We start from the raw sequence: 22,792 nt of genomic DNA on the forward strand, positions 1-22,792 counted from the left end.
TAGTATTCATATCTAAATGAGCAAAGGGAATCAGATTGTTATTGAACTATACAATCTCAGAATACATTTTCAGAAGTCATCCCCTTCTACCCATTGACAAATTAGAACTCCCCTAAAACTTTCCTAGAAATTGATTATTTAATAACTTCCTCATATTTTTGTGAGGTAAAACATACTACCCTTTTAAAAACAGCTCATTAGACTTTTTAGAAAGCAAATCAAACTTAATTTGCCTATATGCTGCTTCTATTCATTGTCCCTAGTGCTACCTTGTGAATCAAATAAGATAATGCTGACACCTCTTTTCCATAATTGCTTTTCATTTATTGGAAGACTATTTTCTCTGTATCAGCTCCTCTCAAAATCTAAAACAACTCCAAATTATTTGCTATCTATGGTCAATTCTTCCTCTGTAAGTGGAATTAAAATATAAACTTATCTTCTTAACTTTTTTTTTATTCTTCATAGCTTTACCCCCATCCTACTTTTCCAGTTTTTCTTTCCCTTTTACTCTCCTTCACTTTTCGTGATCTAGTTATGCTGGCTCACTTGCAGTTCCTCTAACACTACAATCTTTATCCTGTTTTCTGACTCTACTGGCTTTCCCTTGTTTTCTATAATGCTCTGCTCCCTCACATCTGTCCTCTTGGTTTTTCCTGGATTTGTGTCAAGATTTCAGTTCAAGTTTCCTATTCATGCAGGAAGTACCTCCCTCCCAGATACTAATCCATTTATTCTTTTTTTTTTCCCTGTTTTTGTTTTCTAGTTATTTCATATTATTTTCCCTCATTAGAAAGATAACTCCCTGAGAGTAGAAAACTATTTTAACAATTGTTTTCATTTCTTTGTATCCTTTAGGTTTAGCACAGTGTCTGGCCACAGAATAAGTGCTTAATTACTGCTATTAACAGACTGGTTTCCTAATCTATGTATCATCTTGCTTCTTACCTCTGGATGGGTTTAAGATTTTTGAACAGAAAAAAAAAAAAAAAATTAGTTGAGAAGGGATTATTTTTATATTACAAGGGCATATAATATTTGTATTTAAAAAAATCTAGGGAAATTAAGTTAAATATGATAGTAATGATAGTAGGCATTTTATCTGATAGTTTTCATTTATCTGGGTATTGAATATTTTGGAACATCTCTTCTATGATGCTGAATTTGATATAGTTCATATGTTGACTAGACAAAAAGGGGAAGGAAAGAAAAATGGGCTGAATTGTCCTTTTAAAAAAATGTTTAGTAGTTTAAAAATGGAATCAAAATGACATTTATTGAAACTGATGGTTATAAAAATATTTTGCATGGTTATTTCAAATTAAAGGAAGAAAGGATAAATAATAGCATCCCTCTTACAAGTATATTAGACATTTTTATATTTTTGGTTTTATATCAAAAAAGCCTAAGACTTTAATTATTTAAGATTCCTTTTTCTTGCATTATATTGTATCAGTAATTCTATAGTCTATCAGTTAGCTAGCTATTTGGTCAGTAAGTATGTTTAAAATATACTAGGTACAGTACCAAAGATAAAGACAAAAACATGATCCCTGCCCACAAGGGGATAATTTTCAATTAGGAGTGATAAACATGTAAGTAACTGTAATAGTAAGAATGAGAGAGACAGACAGACAGACAGACAGATAGACAGAGGCAGAGAGAGACAGAGAGAGATAGTAAATGGAAGGTCATTTCAGTTATGTCAAGGTACTAAAAAGGATAAAGGAAAAGGCAGGGAAGAAACTTCTGCTGAAGTTAGAATTTGGACCTGGGTCTTGAAAAGAAGCAGGAAAACAGAGTGGGAAACTTTCCAGGTATGACAGGCAGCCAATGGAAAGGCATAAAGTTGGAAGATGAATGTGTTTGTAAAGGGAAACAATAAAGAGGCCAGTGTTTGCTGGGTGTTTTGAGTACACAAAAAAAAGAGAAAAAGCATAAATGTATTAGAAACACTAGGAAGTTACCAGTTTGGGAAAGCTTTAAAAACCCAATAGAGGACTTTCTATTTAATCTTTGAGTAATAGGGAGAGCTGAAATTTATTGGGGAAAAAAGAGATTAGGGAAAGGAGGTAACTATCATATGGTTAGATCTGGATCTTAGAAAAAGCACTTAATCTGATCATGATTTATTTGGTCTGTTTTGTAGACTATAGTCATATTAGACATTGAGTAAATTAATATAATTGAAGTTTTGTTTCTAATTATGAGTGTTGTCAAAAATGGTGTTTCATCATAATAGCTACATGACTGTTACAGCATAGCAATTTTTGCTACTTTTGGTAAAGAATGCTCCAATAGAATCCTTATTATTTAGAAGTACAAGCTTGTCCTCAAAACAGAAATATTAGAAAATACTTTCTCTTCTTCCTTTGCAAAGAATAGGGGAGGATGAAGGTGAATAAAATATAAATATATTTATTTATTTATATTTATATTTATTTATATATCATATTATGTATATAATTTAATATATAAATATGATTTTTTTATTTGACATTTTAGACCTTGCCTTTGTAAAATGGACAATTAAATGATGCTTTGTTTTTTTCAGTTATCAGTTAACAAGTGGTTATAAGCCTGCTCCAATGGATCTGAGCTTTATAAAACTCACCCCCTCCCAAGAAGCAATGGTGGACAAGTTGGCTGAAAATGCTCACAATGTCTGGGCCCGAGATCGCATCAGGCAAGGTTGGACTTATGGCATCCAGCAGGTATATTGAAGCTTTCACCAATAATTTTGAGAAACTACGAAAAATTTCTTTTATTGAGGAATTTAGAAAAGAAGATGGTAATCATAGTATAGTATCATAGAATTTTTAGAACTACACCAAACCTTAGTGGTAGTCTAGATCATATTCATTCCCATTTTTTAGTTAAGAGTAGGTGACATTACTAGTTAATAGTAAGATTAATACCAATTGACTATAACAACCATACCTTCCCTAATGAAAAACCCAGCATGATATGGTATATCAGAATAGTTTCAAAGTCAAGAAGACCTAGATTCATTTTGTTTGATACATAAAAATTGTATAACCTTTAACTCATTATTCTGCAGCAGTGGTGTCAAAATCAAATAGAAATAGAGGAATCATATTAGCAATCCCTGCAATTGCATATTGAATTAGAAAACTATATATTTGCATTATCTATTTTGTTGTATTCATATTTTTAAAAAATTTCCTAATTACTTTTTAATCTGGCTTAGGTAGTTATTGGCAGTGTCCATGGGCCATGTACTTAATATTCCTGTTCTAGATGATTTCCTAAGAAATGTACATAATGATTAATATTTCTTGAGAGAAACTCTATACCAATTAAATTACAGGTCTAGTCCTTATTGCTAATTAGATATGGCAATTTCTCAAATGCAATGGAATTCCACACAAAAAAAATGTGTATCAAAAGACAAAGATATCACTTTGTCTTTTCTTGTGTATACATGATTTCCAGTGAATTTTTCCAAATCTAAGCTTTCTTTACTAATGATTTGATGAATTCTGTGCCTGGATATCTCTTTTTTATCCTTTTTTTTTCTTGACTGCCATAATCGAGCATACATTAGTACTCTGACAGAATGTAATGAAACAATCATTTTGTAAGTAACTATGACATAAAATAGAAAGCTTAAAATTAGTTTTTGAAATTATTTTATTTTACAAAAACCTCAATTTAGTATTAACAAGCTCAAAATGATAGCTTTTAAAATATTTTTAAATTGCTTAGAATTATTGCATTTTCTCAGCAGCTTAGCATGCCTATTACCTGAAAATTACTGATGTGACCAAAACTTATTTGCCAGTGATATAAAGATTTGTCAGTGATATGTTCAATTAAATTTTGTATTCACTAAATTAGCTTCTTATCTTTTTGCTATGACAGGTGATTTCAAGGTCAAGCTAGTTTGTTAAACTATGTGGATTTATTATTCCATATTTTATCTTGATTTTATATAAAGAATGAGTTTTAATTCAATATACATACTCATTTGATTATCGTATTTTTCATGTGTTTGTATTCTTGTGGGATGGGAATGGGATTAATCTCTTTTCTCAAGAACCTTGTAATTTGATATATTCAATAGCTGATAATTATCCTAATTACTTTTTAATCTGGTTTAGGTAGTTATTGGGAGTGTCCATGGGCCATGTACTTGATATTCCTGTTCTAGATGATTTCCTAAGAAATGTACATAATGTACATAATGTACCCTAGTTTCTTCCCAAAGCTGTATTTCTTTGATTTCTGCATCTTTTCTCCTCATCTAGGATGTAAAGAACAGAAGAAACCCTCGCCTAGTTCCTTATGCTCTTCTAGATGACCGTACCAAGAAATCAAATAAGGATAGTCTCAGGGAGGCTGTCCGTACACTATTGGGTTATGGTTACAACCTAGAAGCTCCTGATCAAGATCATGGTATTTCTCTTTTTTTGTTCCTTTTTATTTCTAGGCAGTGTAGTATCCATCCACTAAATGTCACATATGAAAGCAGAAAGTCAATTAAAGATAAAAATGTGACATAATATAATTCAGTTTGTAGCTAAAACATAGCTATAAACAATGGGGAATCTAGTCTTTTGATTGTCTGTTTGTTTTTTTCCCCTGAGGCAAATGGGGTTAAATGACTTGCCCAGGGCCACACAACGAGGAAGTGTTAAGTGTCTGAGGGTAGATTTGAATTCTGGTCCTTCTGAATTCAGGGCTGGTGCTCTATCTCCTCCACCACCTAGCTGCTTAAGATTCTGATCTATTTTCAATCCTAAGTGACAAGGAGGATTGTGGTACCCTTGACAGTAATATGGAAGTTTGGAAAAAGAGAGAAATTAGGGAGGAAAATAATGAATTAAATTTTGAACATGACAAGTTTAAGGTATCTACTAGAAATCATATTCAAGATATGTCAAAGATAGTTGGAGATGGGAAACTAAAGTTCCATAAGGAGGTTAGGGCTAGATAAGTAAAACTAAGAATCATCAATTTAGAGGTAATAATTTAATCTGGGACAGTCTTCCCTTCTCAAATTCATTCATTCATTTATTTAGATAATTTTGAGTAGGAGATTCTTTGCCTCAGTTTCCACTTAGCCTTAATTACTTTATGGGTGTGGCCTTAGTCAAACTAAGATCTCTTGAAGACAGCTTAAAAAGGCCATGGTTTCCCAATTCATTCAGGGACATTTCTAGTTATTTTGATCTAAATTTGCCACAGGACCCAGCTGGAGGAGAAAGTGAGGCAGATGACCTTGCCCAGCCTCCCTCACTCAAATCCAATTCACTCGCATGTCATTGTATCACTTCCCTGATGTCATGGTCCTCTTAGAGAATGAAAGACAAAAAATATCAATAATTCAATCTGTGGGAGCTAATGACAAAATTCACAAGTGAAATAGTATAGAGATAGAAGATTAGAGGGTCCAGAACAGAGTCCTGTGTAAAGTCCACAGTTAAAAAGATCAAAGAAGAGAAAAAAGTTCTTTTATGTAAAGAAATATTTATAGTAGCTACAGTTTCCAAACACCTAGAAACTAAAAAAGACATCCAACAATTGAGAAATGGCTCAATAAAATATGATGAATAAATATGAAGGATTTGTATTGTACTATAAGAAGTGAAGAAATAAATGATTTCAAATAGATATGGAAAGACTTTTTAAAAGTAATATAGATTAAAGTAAGCAGATCAAGAACAACTTGTACTATAATATCAGTATTATAAATGTGAACAAATTTGAGGATTTTTACAAACTAAAGAAAAATGCAATGAACAGAACCAATAGAACAATATATGCAATAAAGACAAGAGTGAAAACAACTTTAAAAGCTGTAGGAATATTGACTAATATAGTCATAATTTATTACTCTAGAGGAGCAAAGATGAAATATACTATTCATTATAGAGAATTGAAGGATTTGGAATATAGAATAAGGTGCTTATCTATTTAATTTGTATCAGTCACTGAAGGAATTTGTTTTGAGTATGCATATTTATTATAAGAATTTTTTTTTCTTTTTTCTCCATTGGGGTGGGAATTGAAAATGAGAGGAAATTGATTTCTGTTATTTTTTTTCAATGTGTAAGTGGTACTACAAATATGAAATGTTGCTTTTACTTTCATATGGAATCACTTTATTATTGATTTTGTTTTGTAGCTATTCTACCTTTCATGAAGTAGGAATAATCTCCAAATGTTTGTAATATGAAACAAAGACATTAGTTTAACTTTTTTTTTTTGTTTTCTGATAAGGCAGTTGGAGTTAAGTGACTTGTTTAGGGTCACGCAGCTAGTGTTAAGTATTTGAGGATAAATTTGTACTCAGGCCTTCCTGATTTCAGGATCAGTGCTCTGTCCACTGTGTTATAGCACATAAAACTAATTGCAGTTTCACTCTTAGATCTGAATTATTATTGATTCTAATTGTTGTTTGAAGAATTATGACCTAAAAATATTAATTCCTAGATTCCCTTCAACATAGTGATTACTTGAATAAATACCACTGTTATGAGAATTCTTCCTTTTATTTCATTTACCTAGTAAATCACTATGATCTTTTAAAATTGACTAGCCACTAGAAGTGAAGTGTGCAGTGGCACAGGAGAAAAGTTCAGGATCTTCCGTGCTGAGAAGACTTATGCTGTGAAAGCAGGAAGATGGTACTTTGAATTTGAGGCTGTTACTGCTGGAGACATGAGAGTTGGCTGGAGTAGGCCAGGTTGCCAGCCTGATCAGGAGCTTGGCTCTGATGAACGAGCTTTTGCTTTTGATGGCTTCAAGGTATGTGTATTTTACTTTGTGCTAAGTGTCTAAGCAATGACATAAATCTTAACTTTAGAATGCAGTAACCATAGATTTTTTTTCCCTTAGATAATTTTTAATATGCTGATAGTTCAAATGGCTTTCAGTCCATTTGTTTATGGTGTTCCTAGGGAAAACCTAACATATGCTAGAACTATGCAATTGAATTAAAAGGAAAACAAAACAAAATAAAAAGATAATGTTCATTTTTATCAGAAAATGTCATATCCCAGCTAACATAGTGGAAACCTAAAACATGTAGTGTAAAAAATGTATTTCCATTGGAAGACAGGCAGGACTTGAATCTGCTATATGATTTGGGATATAATTAATTTTAAAAGAAATATTTAGTTCCTTGGTGAATATGTATGAAAGCCTATGGAATTCTAAAGTAAAAAATAAAAACAGAAACAAAAAAACAAAAACAAACAAACAAAAAAAGATCTATTTCTTTTTAAATTACATTAAATATTTGGAATCAGCATTAAAACTCAGTAAGATAGTTTTCTTGCTTATAATTACATGGAAGTGAGGTTTTACTAATATTTTCTTACAGGAAAATGTAGGATAGTTACTGGTTGGATAATAACTATCCTCTTGACTCACTACAGAATCTCTTTTTTAAATGTCTTTGTTTTATTATGAAATGAAAATTTCTTAGTTTTTTTATCTAATCCAAATTTTTAAAAATTACCAAAACAAGTGTTTCTTTGTTGTCTCTGGGATTAAATACAAAAAATTCAAGATCTTTCATAATCTAGTTTCCTCCTCCTTTCTAGTGTTCTTGCCTCTTATTTATGGGGAGGAGGGTTGTTGGTAAGTGTGTATGTGTACACACACACACACACACACATATATATATATATATATATATTTTTTTTTTTTTCATTTGGTTTTCCTCCATTGCATTGTAAATTACATGAAAGGAGATGTTCTTTTTTTCCCTCCTTTTAATATCCTCAGTACTTAGCACATATTGGCATTTAATAAATTATTATTCATTGAGTGATAGCAAACCCATTTTTTTTTTCCTTATGTGAAAGAGGCTAGCACTATAAGACTTGAGGCCTACATATGCCCCCCCTGAAATGAAAGTTCTCATTAGAGTATCCCATTATTACCCCTATACCAACTCCAAGTTTATTTCCTTTCTGAGGGTAGCAAAACATATTTTTTCAATATGTTAATATCAAATAGAGACCTAAAGAAAACTGGAATTCTCCTGAGAAGAGAAGAAAATTATATTCATAATTTAATAATTGCAGTGAGTCCTCATATGTTTCTTAATGTTTTTGGGGGGTAAAATAAAAACTTTTCTCTGCTTGATATTTATTGTTACCTTGAATGTTTTCATAGCAGTTGGGGACCTGTTATACACATCTAAAAAAAGTGCACATGAACTATACATTTATATATATGTATATATACTTATATGTATGTATAGAAATAGATATAAATATACACACACACCTAATAGTGTAGATGGGTGATTGGGTGAGATGGCAGAATTATTCATTTTCTAAATCTTCTGGTAAGTGACTGTAGGCTCCTTTGTAGGCACAGCGTTGGCATCAGGGCAGTGAACATTATGGGCGCTCATGGCAAGCAGGAGATGTTGTGGGCTGTATGGTTGACATGAATGAACATACCATGATGTTCACCTTGAATGGTGAAATCCTTCTGGATGACTCTGGTTCAGAACTGGCCTTTAAGGACTTTGAGGTTATTGATGGTAAGTTCTTGTTCATTTTATATTAAATAAAACTTTGCCAATGGTAGCTCAATAGTCTTTATACAATTATTCTTCCATTTCAAGGTAAAGAAATAGATGACGTGCATCTCTAAATCAAAAGATAAAAAAATCTAAATACAAAAGCCACATAGGTTGTTTGATCAGATATTTTTAAAACTAATTTCTAGAAAAAAAATTTTTGTCAGTTCATATTTACATAGAGAATAAATATTTTTTACTTGTCTGAATTGGGAAACTAGTGGCAGATAATGACTTAGTTTTCCTACACATATTAAATTTTCACTTGTGACACTGAAAAACTGCTATTTTTCTTGTTATTTCTTATGACACATATATCCTTATGAATAATGGGTTGAACTTTTAATTTTAGGTTTACCTGGTATTTTTATCATAAAAGAAAATCTTTTTTAAAATGTATTCAAATTCAGTTGAGTTTTTCTTAATCATTTTCTTATCAACCTACCTAGTTTACTCTGAAATCTTATGTCTAAAGTAAGGAAAACAGAATTTTGATAGATACTATTTTGTGTTGTGTGGCTGCTGGAGGTCTAACTCAGACCTGTAGAATGGATCTCTTCATGTGAGAAGATGATGACGATGATACAAAGAGACTGAAAGGTAGTTGCATTTTCTGACCTCTCCTCTTCCCTCTTGCCTCCATTTATTTCATTCTCAATCCACAAGGAACATTTGCAAAGGCTGCTTTGCAACTCCTTCAAGTGTTATGATTCACAGCAGTGGAGGCTCTGGGAGAATTGGCCTGCCCTTCACTTAGGCATGGCCCTTAACACACATCTTTATAATAGCAATACCAGAAATATACTGGTTATTCTAAAGCATGAATGAAATTTGATCAATTAAAGGCTATTTGACTTATTTACCAAATGAAAAAAAAGGACCTGATTCAAAGATAGGGAGTTTTATAAAATAAAATTAATTTTGTAAATGTCAACTTTACTTACTGAAAATTTGGAATGATAGATGGGAACTAGTTTGTGAACAGCTTTAAATATTAAGTGAAGTAGTTTATATTTGTCTGTAAGATCAATAGGAAACCACTGGAACCTCTGTAATAGAAATATAAAAATATCAGATCTGTACTTGCTACTTGTCAACTCTATTGAGGATGGACTGTAGACTTTGTGGGAGGTTCTTGCTTTTAACTATCTAGGCAAGAGGTGATAAAGGAATATATTAGAGTGGTAATCTTGTCAATAAACAGAGAAATGAAAGTTACAGAGATAGAATAGACAGAACTTGGCAACTGATTGGATGAATGGCAGAAGGGGAGAATGAATAGTCAAGAATGACTCCAAAGTTATGAAATTAGGCTGTATCCCAAATAGATAAAAGAAATAATAAAATGATCCATATGTACAAAAATTTTTATAAAGCCCTTTTTGTAGTAGAAAGAAATAGACTAATTAGATGCCTATCAGGTAGGGGAATATGGCCCAATCAGTCCTTATTATTTGAAGATTCTGTTTCTGTGAGTTTACCTACATGTCAAAATTTCTTTGTACTTACAAAATGAATATTCCATGGCACTTTTGTGGTCATTATATAATAGTGCAAAGAATAAAAAAAATTTGGGTGGGCCAATATGTATTTTCCTATTTGAGGTTGAACAAGGAGATACTTTCCCTTTTTTTTTTTTTTTTTTTTTTTCCTTTTCTTGTAACATGTTCAAATGTCCTTTTTACGGCCACATTTTGTTATGTATTTTTGTTCTTTTTATTGGTAATTTTGCTGCTTAAAATAGTCTCCAGGTATAGTACTGGAGTGCTGTCTAGTGTTCCATAGCAAATAGACTATGATTTTCCATGTATGGAGATAATAAACATGTTAGATAAGTTTCCTTCAGACGTGAATTATAATGCAATTGGCCATGAATTTAGCATTAATGTATCATAATATGTTACATCCAGAAAAAGGAAAAGATAATTCACTGATCTATATATGAGTTGACTGGAAAGTGCTAAAGAAAATTTTGTGACCAGAGGCTTGTAGATTCATTGAATACAGTAACTTTATAAAACCTAACTACACAATAGCTATAATAAATGATGAAAGGGATAAATTCAGAGAAACCTGGAAAAATGCATATATATATATATATATATATATATATATATATATATATATTCTGATTTGGAATGTTGTGAGTAGAATCAGGAGAATATTTTAAGAACTGCAATGGCAAACAACTTTGATGTATTTAAGAACTTTAACCAACTGACTTACTAATCATGAGGAATGGTGATGAGCTATGCTACCCACTTCTTGACAGACAATGTAAAAATTTGTTTTGCTCAACTATGTATTTTTAAGGATTTGGTTTTTATCTCTTTTAAATTGTAGACAGCTGGGAGAAGAGAAAATAAGTGCTTTTTAATTAAAAATAAAATTAATCTAATTCCTCTTCCATGTGATAGCCATTTGCATACTTGAAGACAATTATCCCAATTCTTCTGAATCTTCTCTTTTCTAGGCTATATATGCTTAAATTCTTGAACTCATCCCATGAGACATGACCTAAGAGTTTTCATCCTATTTGCCATCTTCTGGGTTCTATTTTATAAATGTTCATTTTAATTTGTGATTCTCTAATACAATGAAATGGCAGAGCTTTCATTAGATGCTTTTTATGTGCTATGTACTGGGATAAGTGTTGGATATAAATAGAAAATCAAAACATTTCCTGCTTACAGATTTCACATTCTTTTTGTAAGAGACATCATGTAAAGCATTCATATTTATGTTTAATTCATGGAAAATGGAAAAGCCAGTTAATATTTATTCAGAGAAAATAATAATTCAGATGATATAATACTGGGGACTAATGACAGAGTAAATGATTCTTTGCCATAAAGACAGTGGATTCAAAGATTAGAATGGAGTGAGTGAAGTTGAACATAGATCTCTAGAAAGAGTTTGATGAGGATACAGTACATAAGGCCTACCCTTTCAGGAGTATTCTGGTCTTGAAAGTTTGATGTGTAATAATTTGTGGAGCTCAAGATTTTATTGTTTATTTTGTTGTAGTTGTTGCTACATTATATTGCTGATTCATTATTATCTGTCCTTTGTTTTCAAAGAGGACCAGTAACATCAAAAGGTGAATGTCTTGATTTGTGCTTGAGTTGGATTTAAGTGAGGCAGAGTTGCACAAGGTTGTTAACCTCACTCTCTTCCAGAATCTTGGAAGTCCATTGGAAAGACAAAGGATAGGATGACTGGTGATGGCTCAGGATTCAATAGATGACTTTAGCACCTTTGATGTCTCACCAAGCTCTAAGTATTCCACAATACATGCTTCAGGTGCACTCATGACTCTTGGAACAAGTTGCAGTCCACTAAATCTCCCACATCATTTTCAGAGCTGCTCTCTCTGTCTTCCTCTTAGTGTATTTCTGGAATTGATATTTTGTACACAAGTGGAAGGTGTTACATTTATCCTTATTTAATATTTTATTAGAACCAACCTAGTGCTCTAAACTATGTTGATCTTTTGGGATCCTGATAGTTTTATAAACTAAATGCTGGCATCCAATATGTTAATTATCCCTTCTAGTTTTGTATCATTTGTAAATATGATGAATATGTCATCTTTGTCTCCATCATTGTCATTGATAAAAAACAATTCATAATAGCACAGAGACAGATACTTTGTTTATTGGAGACACCTGTGACAGTGACATTTAGCCATTAACAGCTATTCATTGAGTTTAGTTATTCATTCTGAATCTATATATTTGTGTTGTCATAGTGTTCACATCACACATAGCAATGCTCACAGAATGATCAGAAAAAGCAGTACAAGGACATTCTCAAGGTCTCTCTTAAGAACTTTAAAATTGATTTTATGACATGGGAGACATTGGCACAGAACTGACCAGTCTGTGAGTTCTCATCAGAGAAGGTTCTGTGCTCTGTGAGCTAAAAGGAATTGGATTAGCTTAGAAGAAACATGAGATGTGCAAAGTTAGAGGGTCTACCCCAAATGTTCACAGGGTCTATTTGTGTCCAATCTGTGGCAGAGTATTCTTAAGCTCTCTCTGGAACTTTTTAATGACCATTTTGCTCTTTGGTTCTACAATATCAGGGCAGTTTTCCTTGGTGCTATCTAGGCTCTTTTTTTGATCATGGCTTTCAGCTAGATCAATAATTTAAAATCATTTTTAATTTTAAATTGTTTCTCCTGGTTCTAATTTCCAGGTCAGCTGTTTTTCCAATAAGGTATTTTACATTTTCTTCCATTTTAAATTCTTTTTAGTTTGTTTGACAGATTCTCAATGCCTCAAAAAGTAATTAGCTTCCATTTTTACCCTGTTCTGATTTTTAATGTATGATTTTCTTCAGTCACCTTTTGTATTTCTTTTTTCCATTTGATTAATTATTCTTTTCAAGGTGATTTTTTTTGGCCAATTGTATTTTTTAAGGAATTGTTTTCCTTTTCCCCATTGTTGACTCGCTTGCATACCTTGTTTCTTTTCCCATTTTTTCCCTACCTCTCTTATTTGCCTTTTAAAATTTTTTTTGAGTTCTTCTAAGAAGTCTCTTTGGGCTTGAGACCAATTCATATCACTCTTTTGAGATTTCCTCTGTGGACATTTTGTTCTTTTCTGAGTTGGTATTTTGGTCTTCCCTGTCAGCATAATAGTTTTTATTGGATAAAGTTCTTTTTTCTTTCTTGCTCATTTTCTTTTTTTCTTTTTTTTCCTATCTTGTGAGTTTTAAGATTGAGCTCTGCTCCTGGGACACAGGTGTTGTTGTCCCAAGGTTTTTGTATAGCTTTAAGCCTTGATTTTGAGCACATGGGTCCTTTGTGATTGATATCTTGCTCCCAGCAGAGGTAGCCTTAACTTCTCTCTTTAGTCAATAGCTTGGTTTCCTGGGCTGGCAATATACCTTTTGCTATGGGACTGGAGGCTGCTCCACTAGTCTGCTCTGCTACTGAGCTAGGATGGAGGGTCTTAGGTGCTGATTTGTTATGATAAAGACCTTTCCCCTGGATTTCCTGAACATCATCTGAATTGGGCTGAATACTCCTTTAATCCCAATGAAACTGTTCTTTTTTGAAGTCCTTCTCATCTAACTTGAGCTGGAGAGTGTTTTCATTCCATGAAACTCTGTTTAGAGGCTTGATTTTGTGTGGTTTTTGAGAGAAATAGGGAAAGCTCGAGCATCTTCCTGGCTTTACACTGCCTTCTTGGCTCTGTCCCCAGAACTTGATACTGGATATTTTTCCACATAGTCTTTTAACTCTATACCAGTGATCCAATTATGTTCAGAAGTATAATTTAGATGAATAACTTCTTTAGTTTGATGTATATCATTCTAGTCTTTGACCTCTCTACTGAAATTGTCCCATTGTAGCTCACTGTCTTATACTTGTTTGATTGGTAAATATTGACAGTGTTTGGTTGGTAGTGCTTGGTGTCAGCCTTCTTTGTCAACTTTCCAAAAAGTCACTTTCTTAAATTTAGTTTTCTTTCCTTATTCACATATTGGACTCTCTACTTAAATGAATTAAGTGACAACTTAGTAGTCCCTTTTGGCAATGAATTATATCACTATTCCTTTGCAAATCTGAAATTTTGAAATTGATGTTTCTAAAAGATTTGCTCTCAAAAGAATATTCTTTAGATATGAAGAAACAGACTGATTGTGATAGTATTGAATTTATTCTTCTCGCAATGCTTTCTTAATGTTATATTCGATTTCTGAGGTGTGTGTGTGTGTGTGTGTGTGTGTATGCAGGAATGAGGGGTAGACTAACATACTGACTAAGTTTCCACTCCACAGAATATTTATGTTTTTTAATTTATGGAATAAAACAAGTATTTCTATAACATCATATACTCAAAAAGATGATTTTACATGAAACTACAAATCTATTACATACAATTTGCTATTCCTTTTAAATATATAATAAAGTTATCATTTAAGTTTCCTTCTTTTTTCTTTTTTCCTCCTCTCCTCTCCCCCCAACAGGATTCATACCAGTATGCAGCCTAGGTGTGGCTCAAGTGGGAAGGATGAACTTTGGGAAGGATGTTAGTACTTTAAAATTTTTCACCATCTGTGGGTTACAAGAAGGCTATGAACCTTTTGCTGTTAATACAAACAGAGATATTACAATGTGGCTGAGCAAAAGGCTTCCTCAGTTTCTTCAAGTTCCATCAAACCACGAACACATTGAGGTCTGTTTTCTATGGTGAATTTCTCAGATGTTTATTGAGCATTTTTTATGAAACAGTTTTTTATGATGAGTGAGAAAGAAAATTCAAAAATAAATATAATATGGGCCTTACCTTGGAAACCAATCTGTTTTGTTTTTAACCAGTTATACTCTTGTACCCAATTTTCTTTCATCTTTGAGCCTTCAGATTCTGTTTACTAGTTCTCTACTGATTTTTGCTGGTTCCTAGTACACTGAGATATCTACCTCCCGTGGGATTGATAGCATGTTTTTATTTCCTATTTGCCTTGCTAGTTGTCAAATAATTACATTTTGTTAAGGGCTTCCTTCTTCAGGAAACAATTTTTGTGGAACATACTTTCTTTAATCCTATAATAGAAAAAAATTTGTAAGTGAAATGATTAATAATAGGCATTCTGCTCTACTAGTAACAAAGATGTCATGGTTTCTCCTAAGTCTAAAAATCTAGGATTTAAATGCTTTTTAATATTTCTTCCCTGCTTGGTCAGTTAATTCAGAAGTGGTAACCTACTTATTCACAATACTGAATTTTACTTATAGCCAACCAATATAAGTATGTGATTTGCCTCTGCTTTGATCTCATTGATGAAGAATGACATTTATCTTTTGTAGAAATTTAGACTTCTATAAGTTAGAAGTTAAGTAAAAATTGTGTTAATTGCTTAAAACCATTCATCAAATTGATAGAAATGAGATTATATCTCCTGTTCTGATGAACGAATCAATCCAAAGAATACATAAATGTAAAGTCATTTATTAAGTTCTTTCTCTTTGGTTAGCACTGTAATAAGAATTTGATATGCAGATAGAAAAGCAAGATAGTCCTTACTCTCAAACAACTCACTTCTTAATTAGGAGTGACAGTGCATCTAAGATTCAGGTATAGGGTGAATAGAAGAGCCCAAAGGACTTTATTGTGCAGTTGATGGACATATGGTAAGGTCTCTTGGTCCAGAGCATCCAGCAGAAGGGTGAATGTTAAGAGCAAATAGTCTAAAGAGCCTAAGGTCAGTGCATATTTTATGGCCTAGTGATTTTCCATTTTACTTGAAAGTTTATAGTTGGTAACACCCTATTCATCAGTGTAGCATGAGTAGCCATATTGACTCTGAAACGGGTGGGCTAGAAGGACCCAGAACCAAAACTGTTGGGAAAGTTGTGGATAAGCTTTAGTGCTACAGAGGAAGAGGTTCTCTAGGCACCTTTTCCTGAGTATTAGTGTATGTGCTTAGCTTTGAGCAAAAAGAGAAATTAAAGGGGGAATTAGCAATGAAGAGGAAGAGAGGGTCTAAGGCATCTAGGCAGTGGGATCTAGGCAGAGGGAAGGACTGGAGTAGGAATTCAGCTTGGTTTAGTTTGCCCTCTAGTGCCCAATAGGATTTCATTATTCTCTATTTAGTATTCTTTAGAAAAATAATTTAAAATTGAAGTAATTTTTGAGGATTGAAAAATGAAAGTGCATTTTAATCATTAGAAAAAAAAGAAATAATGTTTGTTCATGGTTTAATTATTGTTATTTTCACTTTTTAGGTGACCAGGATAGATGGCACAATAGACAGTTCTCCATGTTTAAAAGTTACTCAGAAATCTTTCAGTTCCCAGAACAGCAGCACAGATATCATGTTTTACCGCCTAAGCATGCCTATTGAGTGTGCAGAAGTGTTCTCCAAAACTGCTGCTGGTGGGCTACCAGGCAACAGCCTTTTTGGCCCAAAGAATGACTTGGAGGATTATGATGCAGATTCTGATTTTGAAGTTCTAATGAAGACAGCTCATGGTCATTTGGTGCCTGACAGGGTAGAAAAAGAAAAAGAAGCCACAAAACCAGAGTTTAATAACCACAAAGATTATGCTCAGGAGAAACCTTCTCGTCTGAAACAAAGGTCATTAACTTTTAAAGTGTGATTTTAGTTATGTAGTCAGTCTTTGGAAGGGAGGGGGGGGTTGCAAAAAAAGGTAAGGGTTTTTCCAATCTAATAGCTTATATTATGCACTTTATATTATATAGCACTTTAAGATTTGTAAAGCATTTGCATATATCATTTGAATCTAATGATGAATCATATTTGTGTAGAATTTTAAAGTTGTAAAGCATTTTCCTTAGCATATGCCCAGAAACATTAATTGAAAATTATTATTGAGAATTATTATAATTATGAAATTTTTATTATTCTCAATTTAAAAATAAATAAACTCAGAGATTCACAGAGTTGAGCTGATCTGTCCAAAGTTTATAATTTATAATCAGAGGAACATTTTTTTCCTCAACAAGAATGATTACCTGTAGTCTTTATTGAAACCTAAAGTGTATCCATTTAAATAGTTATTTTTAAGTTTTCCAGCTTAGCTGTAGCTGATTTCATAATATCAGAAGTCTTTTAAGACAATATGATGATGATATTCCACATAGAATTCCAATGGCAAAGATAAATAATGTATAAGGGCATAGGTGATGGAATCATCTGAGCCAAATATAATATTTTATAGGTCATATAAGAATATCATAAGTCATATGAAAACAGTCAATGCTGTGTGCTATGTTCATTCCTCAGTTCTTTAACATTTTTCAGGTTTATGCTTAGAAGAACAAAACCAGATTATAGTACAAGCCATTCTGCAAGACTCACTGAAGACGTTCTTGCAGATGACAGAGATGATTATGATTACTTGATGCAGACTTCTACGGTATGAAGTTGCTGTCTTTTGTCTTTTTCTCTTAAATTTACTTTTGTTAGTTACTGTGTTGCACATTTAAAATGACACATTTTGCTTCCCAAAATTCCAGCAATTTATTTTCAAAAATCATTACTCTTTCCCTCCCTATTTTAAGAATGTTTTAAGGGTCTCTCTCTCTTTTTTTTTTTTTTTTTTTTTTTTAATAGTATGTGGGTTTGTCTTACCAAGGATTTCAGGAGAAAATGAGACCATTTATTCAGTCTTTATCATATAATTCATTTGCAAAATTATACAACACTATTTGATTTTCAGAAGTACATATAATCTTAGTATTCTTCATCATGGCCTTTTGTCTTTTGGGTCTGAATTAGGTAGTTCGCTATGAAAATTAAGAGGAAGGAATAAATATGAGAGAGATTAACCAGGAAGATTAACAGGATTTGGCAGCTGATTAGACATATAAAGTATGGCAGAGAAAAAAGCTAAAGATAATTCTTAGGTGATGAGCCTGTATCAGTAATATTATCAACAAAAATAGACAAATTCCAGGGATGAGCATTCTTTAGGGCAAAGATAATGAAGTTAAGTTTGGGGTATGTAGCATTTGAATTTCTAGAAAGACATTAAGCAAAGAGCTGGAAATATGGTTTCTGGGGCAAAGTTGGGGGATGGAAATAAAGATCTGAGAGTCATCTGCATAGATATGAACATTTCTACCATGGGAGTGGTAGAGAAAGAAGAAAGAAAAGTTGAAGGCAAAATGAAAAAAAAAAAAAAACAACAAACAAAAAAAAACCTTAGAGGACATTCTTTTTCATTGCCCTCAACCTGGTTTAGTCTGTTTGCCAAAACAGTTTATGGGTGTGTGGCCACTGTGCATGTTATAGCTTCTTGGAGACACAGGTGATCAAATGGACATCAAAAGTGGAAAGTAGCCTTGTAAAGAGGTCATCAATCTTCACACGAAATTTATTAAACTCAAACTCTATGGTGAGTTATGAGGGTGTATGTCCCAGGTATGTAAAGACTTCCCCTTGTAAAATGGGTAGATGAAAACAAATTGTTCCAAATGGACATGAAGCACATATTGTGTAATGCCTAGAGCTTGGTTAAGCATCAAAAATACCAAAGTCATCCACTGCATCTTGAGTCATCATCAATCTTCTTCACTCATTCCAGCCACTGAACAATGGTGGGTGGCTTTGGAAGAGAAAGGCTGATGACTTCCTTTAACTGTCTCACTTAAATCCAATTTATGCATGAATCAAAAGATATCAACAGAAGACATTCACATTTAAGAGATGTCTTGGTCCTTGTTTTTCCAATACATGCATGTAGTAGAAATGATGTTATTTTTATATGAATTGAATTAAAGAGGTAAGGTGCCAGCAAAAGAGGCAGAACAAGTAGTTGACAAAGTGGTAGAAAAATGGGAATGAAATACTAGTTTTCCATATTTAGGCAAGGATCATTTTTCCCCTCTGCCAGTGTATTTGCTTTGACTTTCCTTTCTTAAATCCCAGAAGGAAAAAAAATAGTATCAGTTGTAATATCCCTGTGTCTGATACAGATTCCTACATACTTTTTGAAAAAAAAATTAACTCAGGTCTTTTCCTTTATCATTATTTCTGATTAAGCATATTTATACTATTTTGTAAAATTATTACTCTATTACTAAAGTACTTTCATCAATTTAGGCAATCTTTAACAGAAGAATATATATTTTTAAGTAGCTCAAAAGCCAAGACTAAAACTAATGTCATTTTGTAAATCAACTATTTTATGATAATTTATGCTTGATATTTTTACAGTACTATTATTCAGTGCGAATTTTTCCTGGGCAAGAACCTGCTAATGTTTGGGTAGGCTGGATTACATCAGATTTCCATCAGTATGACACAGTCTTTGACTTGGACAGAGTTCGAACCGTAACAGTTACTCTGGGAGATGAAAAAGGAAAAGTACATGAAAGGTTGGTTTCCTTTACTATTTTTTTTATTAATTGAATAAATTTAATGTAAATTTTGCATGTGTTGGTGAACCTGTAGAGTTATTTTTTGAATTTAATGTCCAAGGTAATAGTCATTGAATAGAAATAATATAATCTGGCTCTTCATGTCAGTGTCCCCTTTGGTACCCTATCTCACAAATCAAAATTTTTGAATCTAAACAAAATAAAATTATTAATTTAGAGAACACTTATCTATTGTGAGTAATAATCATATTGTCAAGTGACAGTGTTGTACTTGATTGACAGTGGGCTGGGAGGGAACAAAAAATTCTAAATTCATGATTCTAGGTATTTGTGATGAGTGGTTTTAAATATTTAGGGTTAGTTTGACATGCATCTTGGGAAGTGGTCAGTCATGGTGGGGAGAAGAATGTAGAGAAAATGTGGGATAATAGTTTAGAGTAGGTGGCTAGAATTTGAATGGAGACTGAGGAGTAGTGGGTTCTTTTCTCAGCTTTGCCATTGACTCGCTGTGTGGCTTTGGGTAAGTCACTTAATCTTTCTGTGCCATCTTTTTTTTCCATTTGTAAAAATGAATCAAACTCAAACCAAACCTTCAAAAAAGTGAAGAAGTCTTTATCTTCCTTGCAGAGTAAAACAAGAGAAGATCTAACCATTCCCATCCACTTCTGTGCCCATCCATCCTCTCTGGTCTGCTGGGGCAGGTTTTCTTGGAAAGAGCTCTCTATAATGTCGCTTCTTTCCTGTACCTCCCAATGTCATTTTCAATTAATGGGAAACTTAATCCCCTGTCTTCATATAAAAGAGCTTGAAAAGTTGTGAAATTAGTACAAGTCTGAAGGAATGCCTTGCTTTAGAATGGGAGCAGGAGCAGCAAACTTTTAGTAGATTTCTCAAGGGAAACTTTTGGCTCTCAGAGATGGCAACCATTTAATGAGTTTCCTATAATAAAAAAATAGCTATTGTAAGGATAGGCCTGCTGAGTGGGAGAGATGATTTTGATGTGTGTGGAGGGGAGGAGGAGGGTTGGAAATGAAGAAAAAGTTACTGGGGAGACAGTCTTAATGTAGATGGCACACAGAGAGACAGTCAACTCTTGATTATTCAGAGGCCTATTATCTAGTTTGTTGATTATCCAAGCACTTCATTTTAACTCCTTTTCCTCCTGCTGCTTGACTTTTGGCTATTTTGCTCTACTTTTACTGGAGAGTGGCAGAAGAAGGAAAAGAAGTCAGCTTTACTGCTTATTTCCATCTCTGGCTAGCGGTGGGGCAAAATGTTAAAACTAATGGCTAAAATCAGTTTTTTCATTGTTGTCACTGGAATTTTTTTATATCTTTGCAAAGCACATCCCATGTTAGAGATGACTGGGAGTTGACTATAGAGGGATTTTGATGTGTAACCAAATTTTGTCAGTCTTGAATATTTAATGGCTCACTTACCGACATAATAAAGCAGTCTTTGATAGTATGTGGAAAAAATACTTCTTGACTCAATACAAGGAGGAAAAGGCATGAAAATAAAAGTTATTATAATTGCTATTTATGTATAGTTAAACTTTTTTGAACCTCAGAAAAAAAAAAAAAGTAGTTTGGTTTGAGTTTTTTGAGGGAAGGTGCAGGTCAATTCTTACTTTTCAAACTTGTTGACCTGTCCTTATTAGGTATGAAACTTAGAAGAGTGTAAGACCTGATTCAGAATTCCCACTGAAGTCAACAAGTTTTGCTCAGAACCACAGAATCAGGTCCATTATGCACCTATCCCATTACAGCATGCGCTTGTTGCTTGCGCAGTATAATTTAGGTTTAGTGTGCAAAATGTACATGTTTGCTGTATCTGTGGATGTACATAGATTAAATGTCTTTTGAAATTCAGCATCAAACGCAGCAACTGCTATATGGTGTGTGCGGGTGAGAGCATGAGCCCTGGGCAAGGACGCAACAATAATGGATTGGAGATCGGCTGTGTAGTGGATGCTGCCAGTGGGTTGCTTACCTTTACTGCAAATGGCAAGGAACTGAGCACATATTACCAGGTACAAATTTCCTTGCTGACATCACACTTTTAGGGGTTTTATGGCATGCTTTTTCCATTAAAGAAAAATACTCATTTTAAAAGATGTTGATGTTGGTGAAAATATCTTTATAAAACAGATTTGAATAGTTTTTTTAATGTATTAATTCTGTTAATTAATTCAAGTTTTAATAAAAATTGTGTCTTGAGGCTTTGAAAGAAAAGGTGCTGTAAAAGATGAGGAAACAAATCCATAATAAATAAAAATGTATTTGACAGCTATTTTTGAAAAATATTTAAAGTATGAAGAAAACATTTGCAGTTATTTGCCATGGTTTATACCTTAATAATTCCAAAGTATCTTATTATAGAATTTCTTGCTATTTTTTAGTTCTTATATATACTTATTATTTTTAGGTCGAGCCAAGTACAAAATTATTTCCTGCAGTTTTTGCACAAGCTACAAGTCCTAATGTTTTCCAGTTCGAGTTAGGAAGGATAAAGGTAAATAAGGGAACTTCCTTTTTTATGTTGTATTGTTTTGTTTTGATAATGATATTCACAACTGTCTTATGAGTTATTAGGTATTCTATTAGCATTGAGTATGGGAAACTGTCATTATCTTCCAATATTGATTCTCTTTATAGTGAGCCCTTCAACTCCTGAATATATACACAAATAGCAGTTCTGAAACTTTTTAGTCTCAGTACTCCTTTAAAGTTCTAAAAATTATTGAAGGCCTCCCTCCCCCCTGCCATGAACTTTCCTTTATGTGGATCATATCGCAATTCACCATATCACAATTAAAACTTCTTAACATTAATATGAAAATAATTTTGACCCTTCAGGGCCCCAGACCACAATTTGAAAATGGCTATCTTAGAACACTATTTATATTTCTTTTCTTTTTTTTTTAAATGGTGCCAATTTAAATATAATTTATTCTCTAGGACAAGAATTGCATTTTCACTTATTATAATATTGTATATTGCCCTATGAAAAAATAGAGGATTTAAAAACCCTTAATAATCTGGCCCTGTCCTACTGTTCCAGCCTTCTTACACTTTATTTTCTTCTGTACTATCCATGATCCCTGGCATATTTTACATTTCTTTTCATACAACATTCCATTTATTTATTCCATTCTTTTTCACTGTCTGTTCCCCATTCCTGGAACGGTTTCCTTCTTAATCTCCAACTCCTAACCTCTCTGGCTTCTTTTAAGACTCAGGTTATATCTTACTTTCTTCAAGAAACCTGTTCCTAGTCCTTTTAGTACTAATCTCTTCTGTATATATATCTTGTATACCTTGATTATTGGCATATTGACTTCCCCATTAGAATGTAAACGTGTTTT

The 22,792-nt window shown here is 32.9% G+C and overlaps 1 protein-coding gene across 2 annotated transcripts in view; it reads left to right on the plus strand.

Moving 5' to 3' along the window:
• Window positions 1–22,792, plus strand: part of RYR2 (ryanodine receptor 2) — a 699,155-nt gene that overhangs the window by 396,724 nt on the left and 279,639 nt on the right. For both annotated transcript variants that reach the window (XM_074262493.1, XM_074262494.1), the window contains 10 exons: window positions 2,555–2,714; window positions 4,272–4,419; window positions 6,566–6,774; window positions 8,353–8,527; window positions 14,546–14,754; window positions 16,305–16,657; window positions 17,345–17,459; window positions 19,262–19,422; window positions 21,298–21,457; window positions 21,853–21,939. In XM_074262493.1, coding sequence (XP_074118594.1) covers window positions 2,555–2,714; window positions 4,272–4,419; window positions 6,566–6,774; window positions 8,353–8,527; window positions 14,546–14,754; window positions 16,305–16,657; window positions 17,345–17,459; window positions 19,262–19,422; window positions 21,298–21,457; window positions 21,853–21,939 — 1,777 coding nt within the window. The remainder of the gene's footprint in view (window positions 1–2,554; window positions 2,715–4,271; window positions 4,420–6,565; window positions 6,775–8,352; window positions 8,528–14,545; window positions 14,755–16,304; window positions 16,658–17,344; window positions 17,460–19,261; window positions 19,423–21,297; window positions 21,458–21,852; window positions 21,940–22,792) is intronic.

The sequence above is a fragment of the Sminthopsis crassicaudata genome, chromosome 4 (assembly GCF_048593235.1).
Source record: "Sminthopsis crassicaudata isolate SCR6 chromosome 4, ASM4859323v1, whole genome shotgun sequence".
Lineage (NCBI taxonomy): Eukaryota > Metazoa > Chordata > Mammalia > Dasyuromorphia > Dasyuridae > Sminthopsis > Sminthopsis crassicaudata.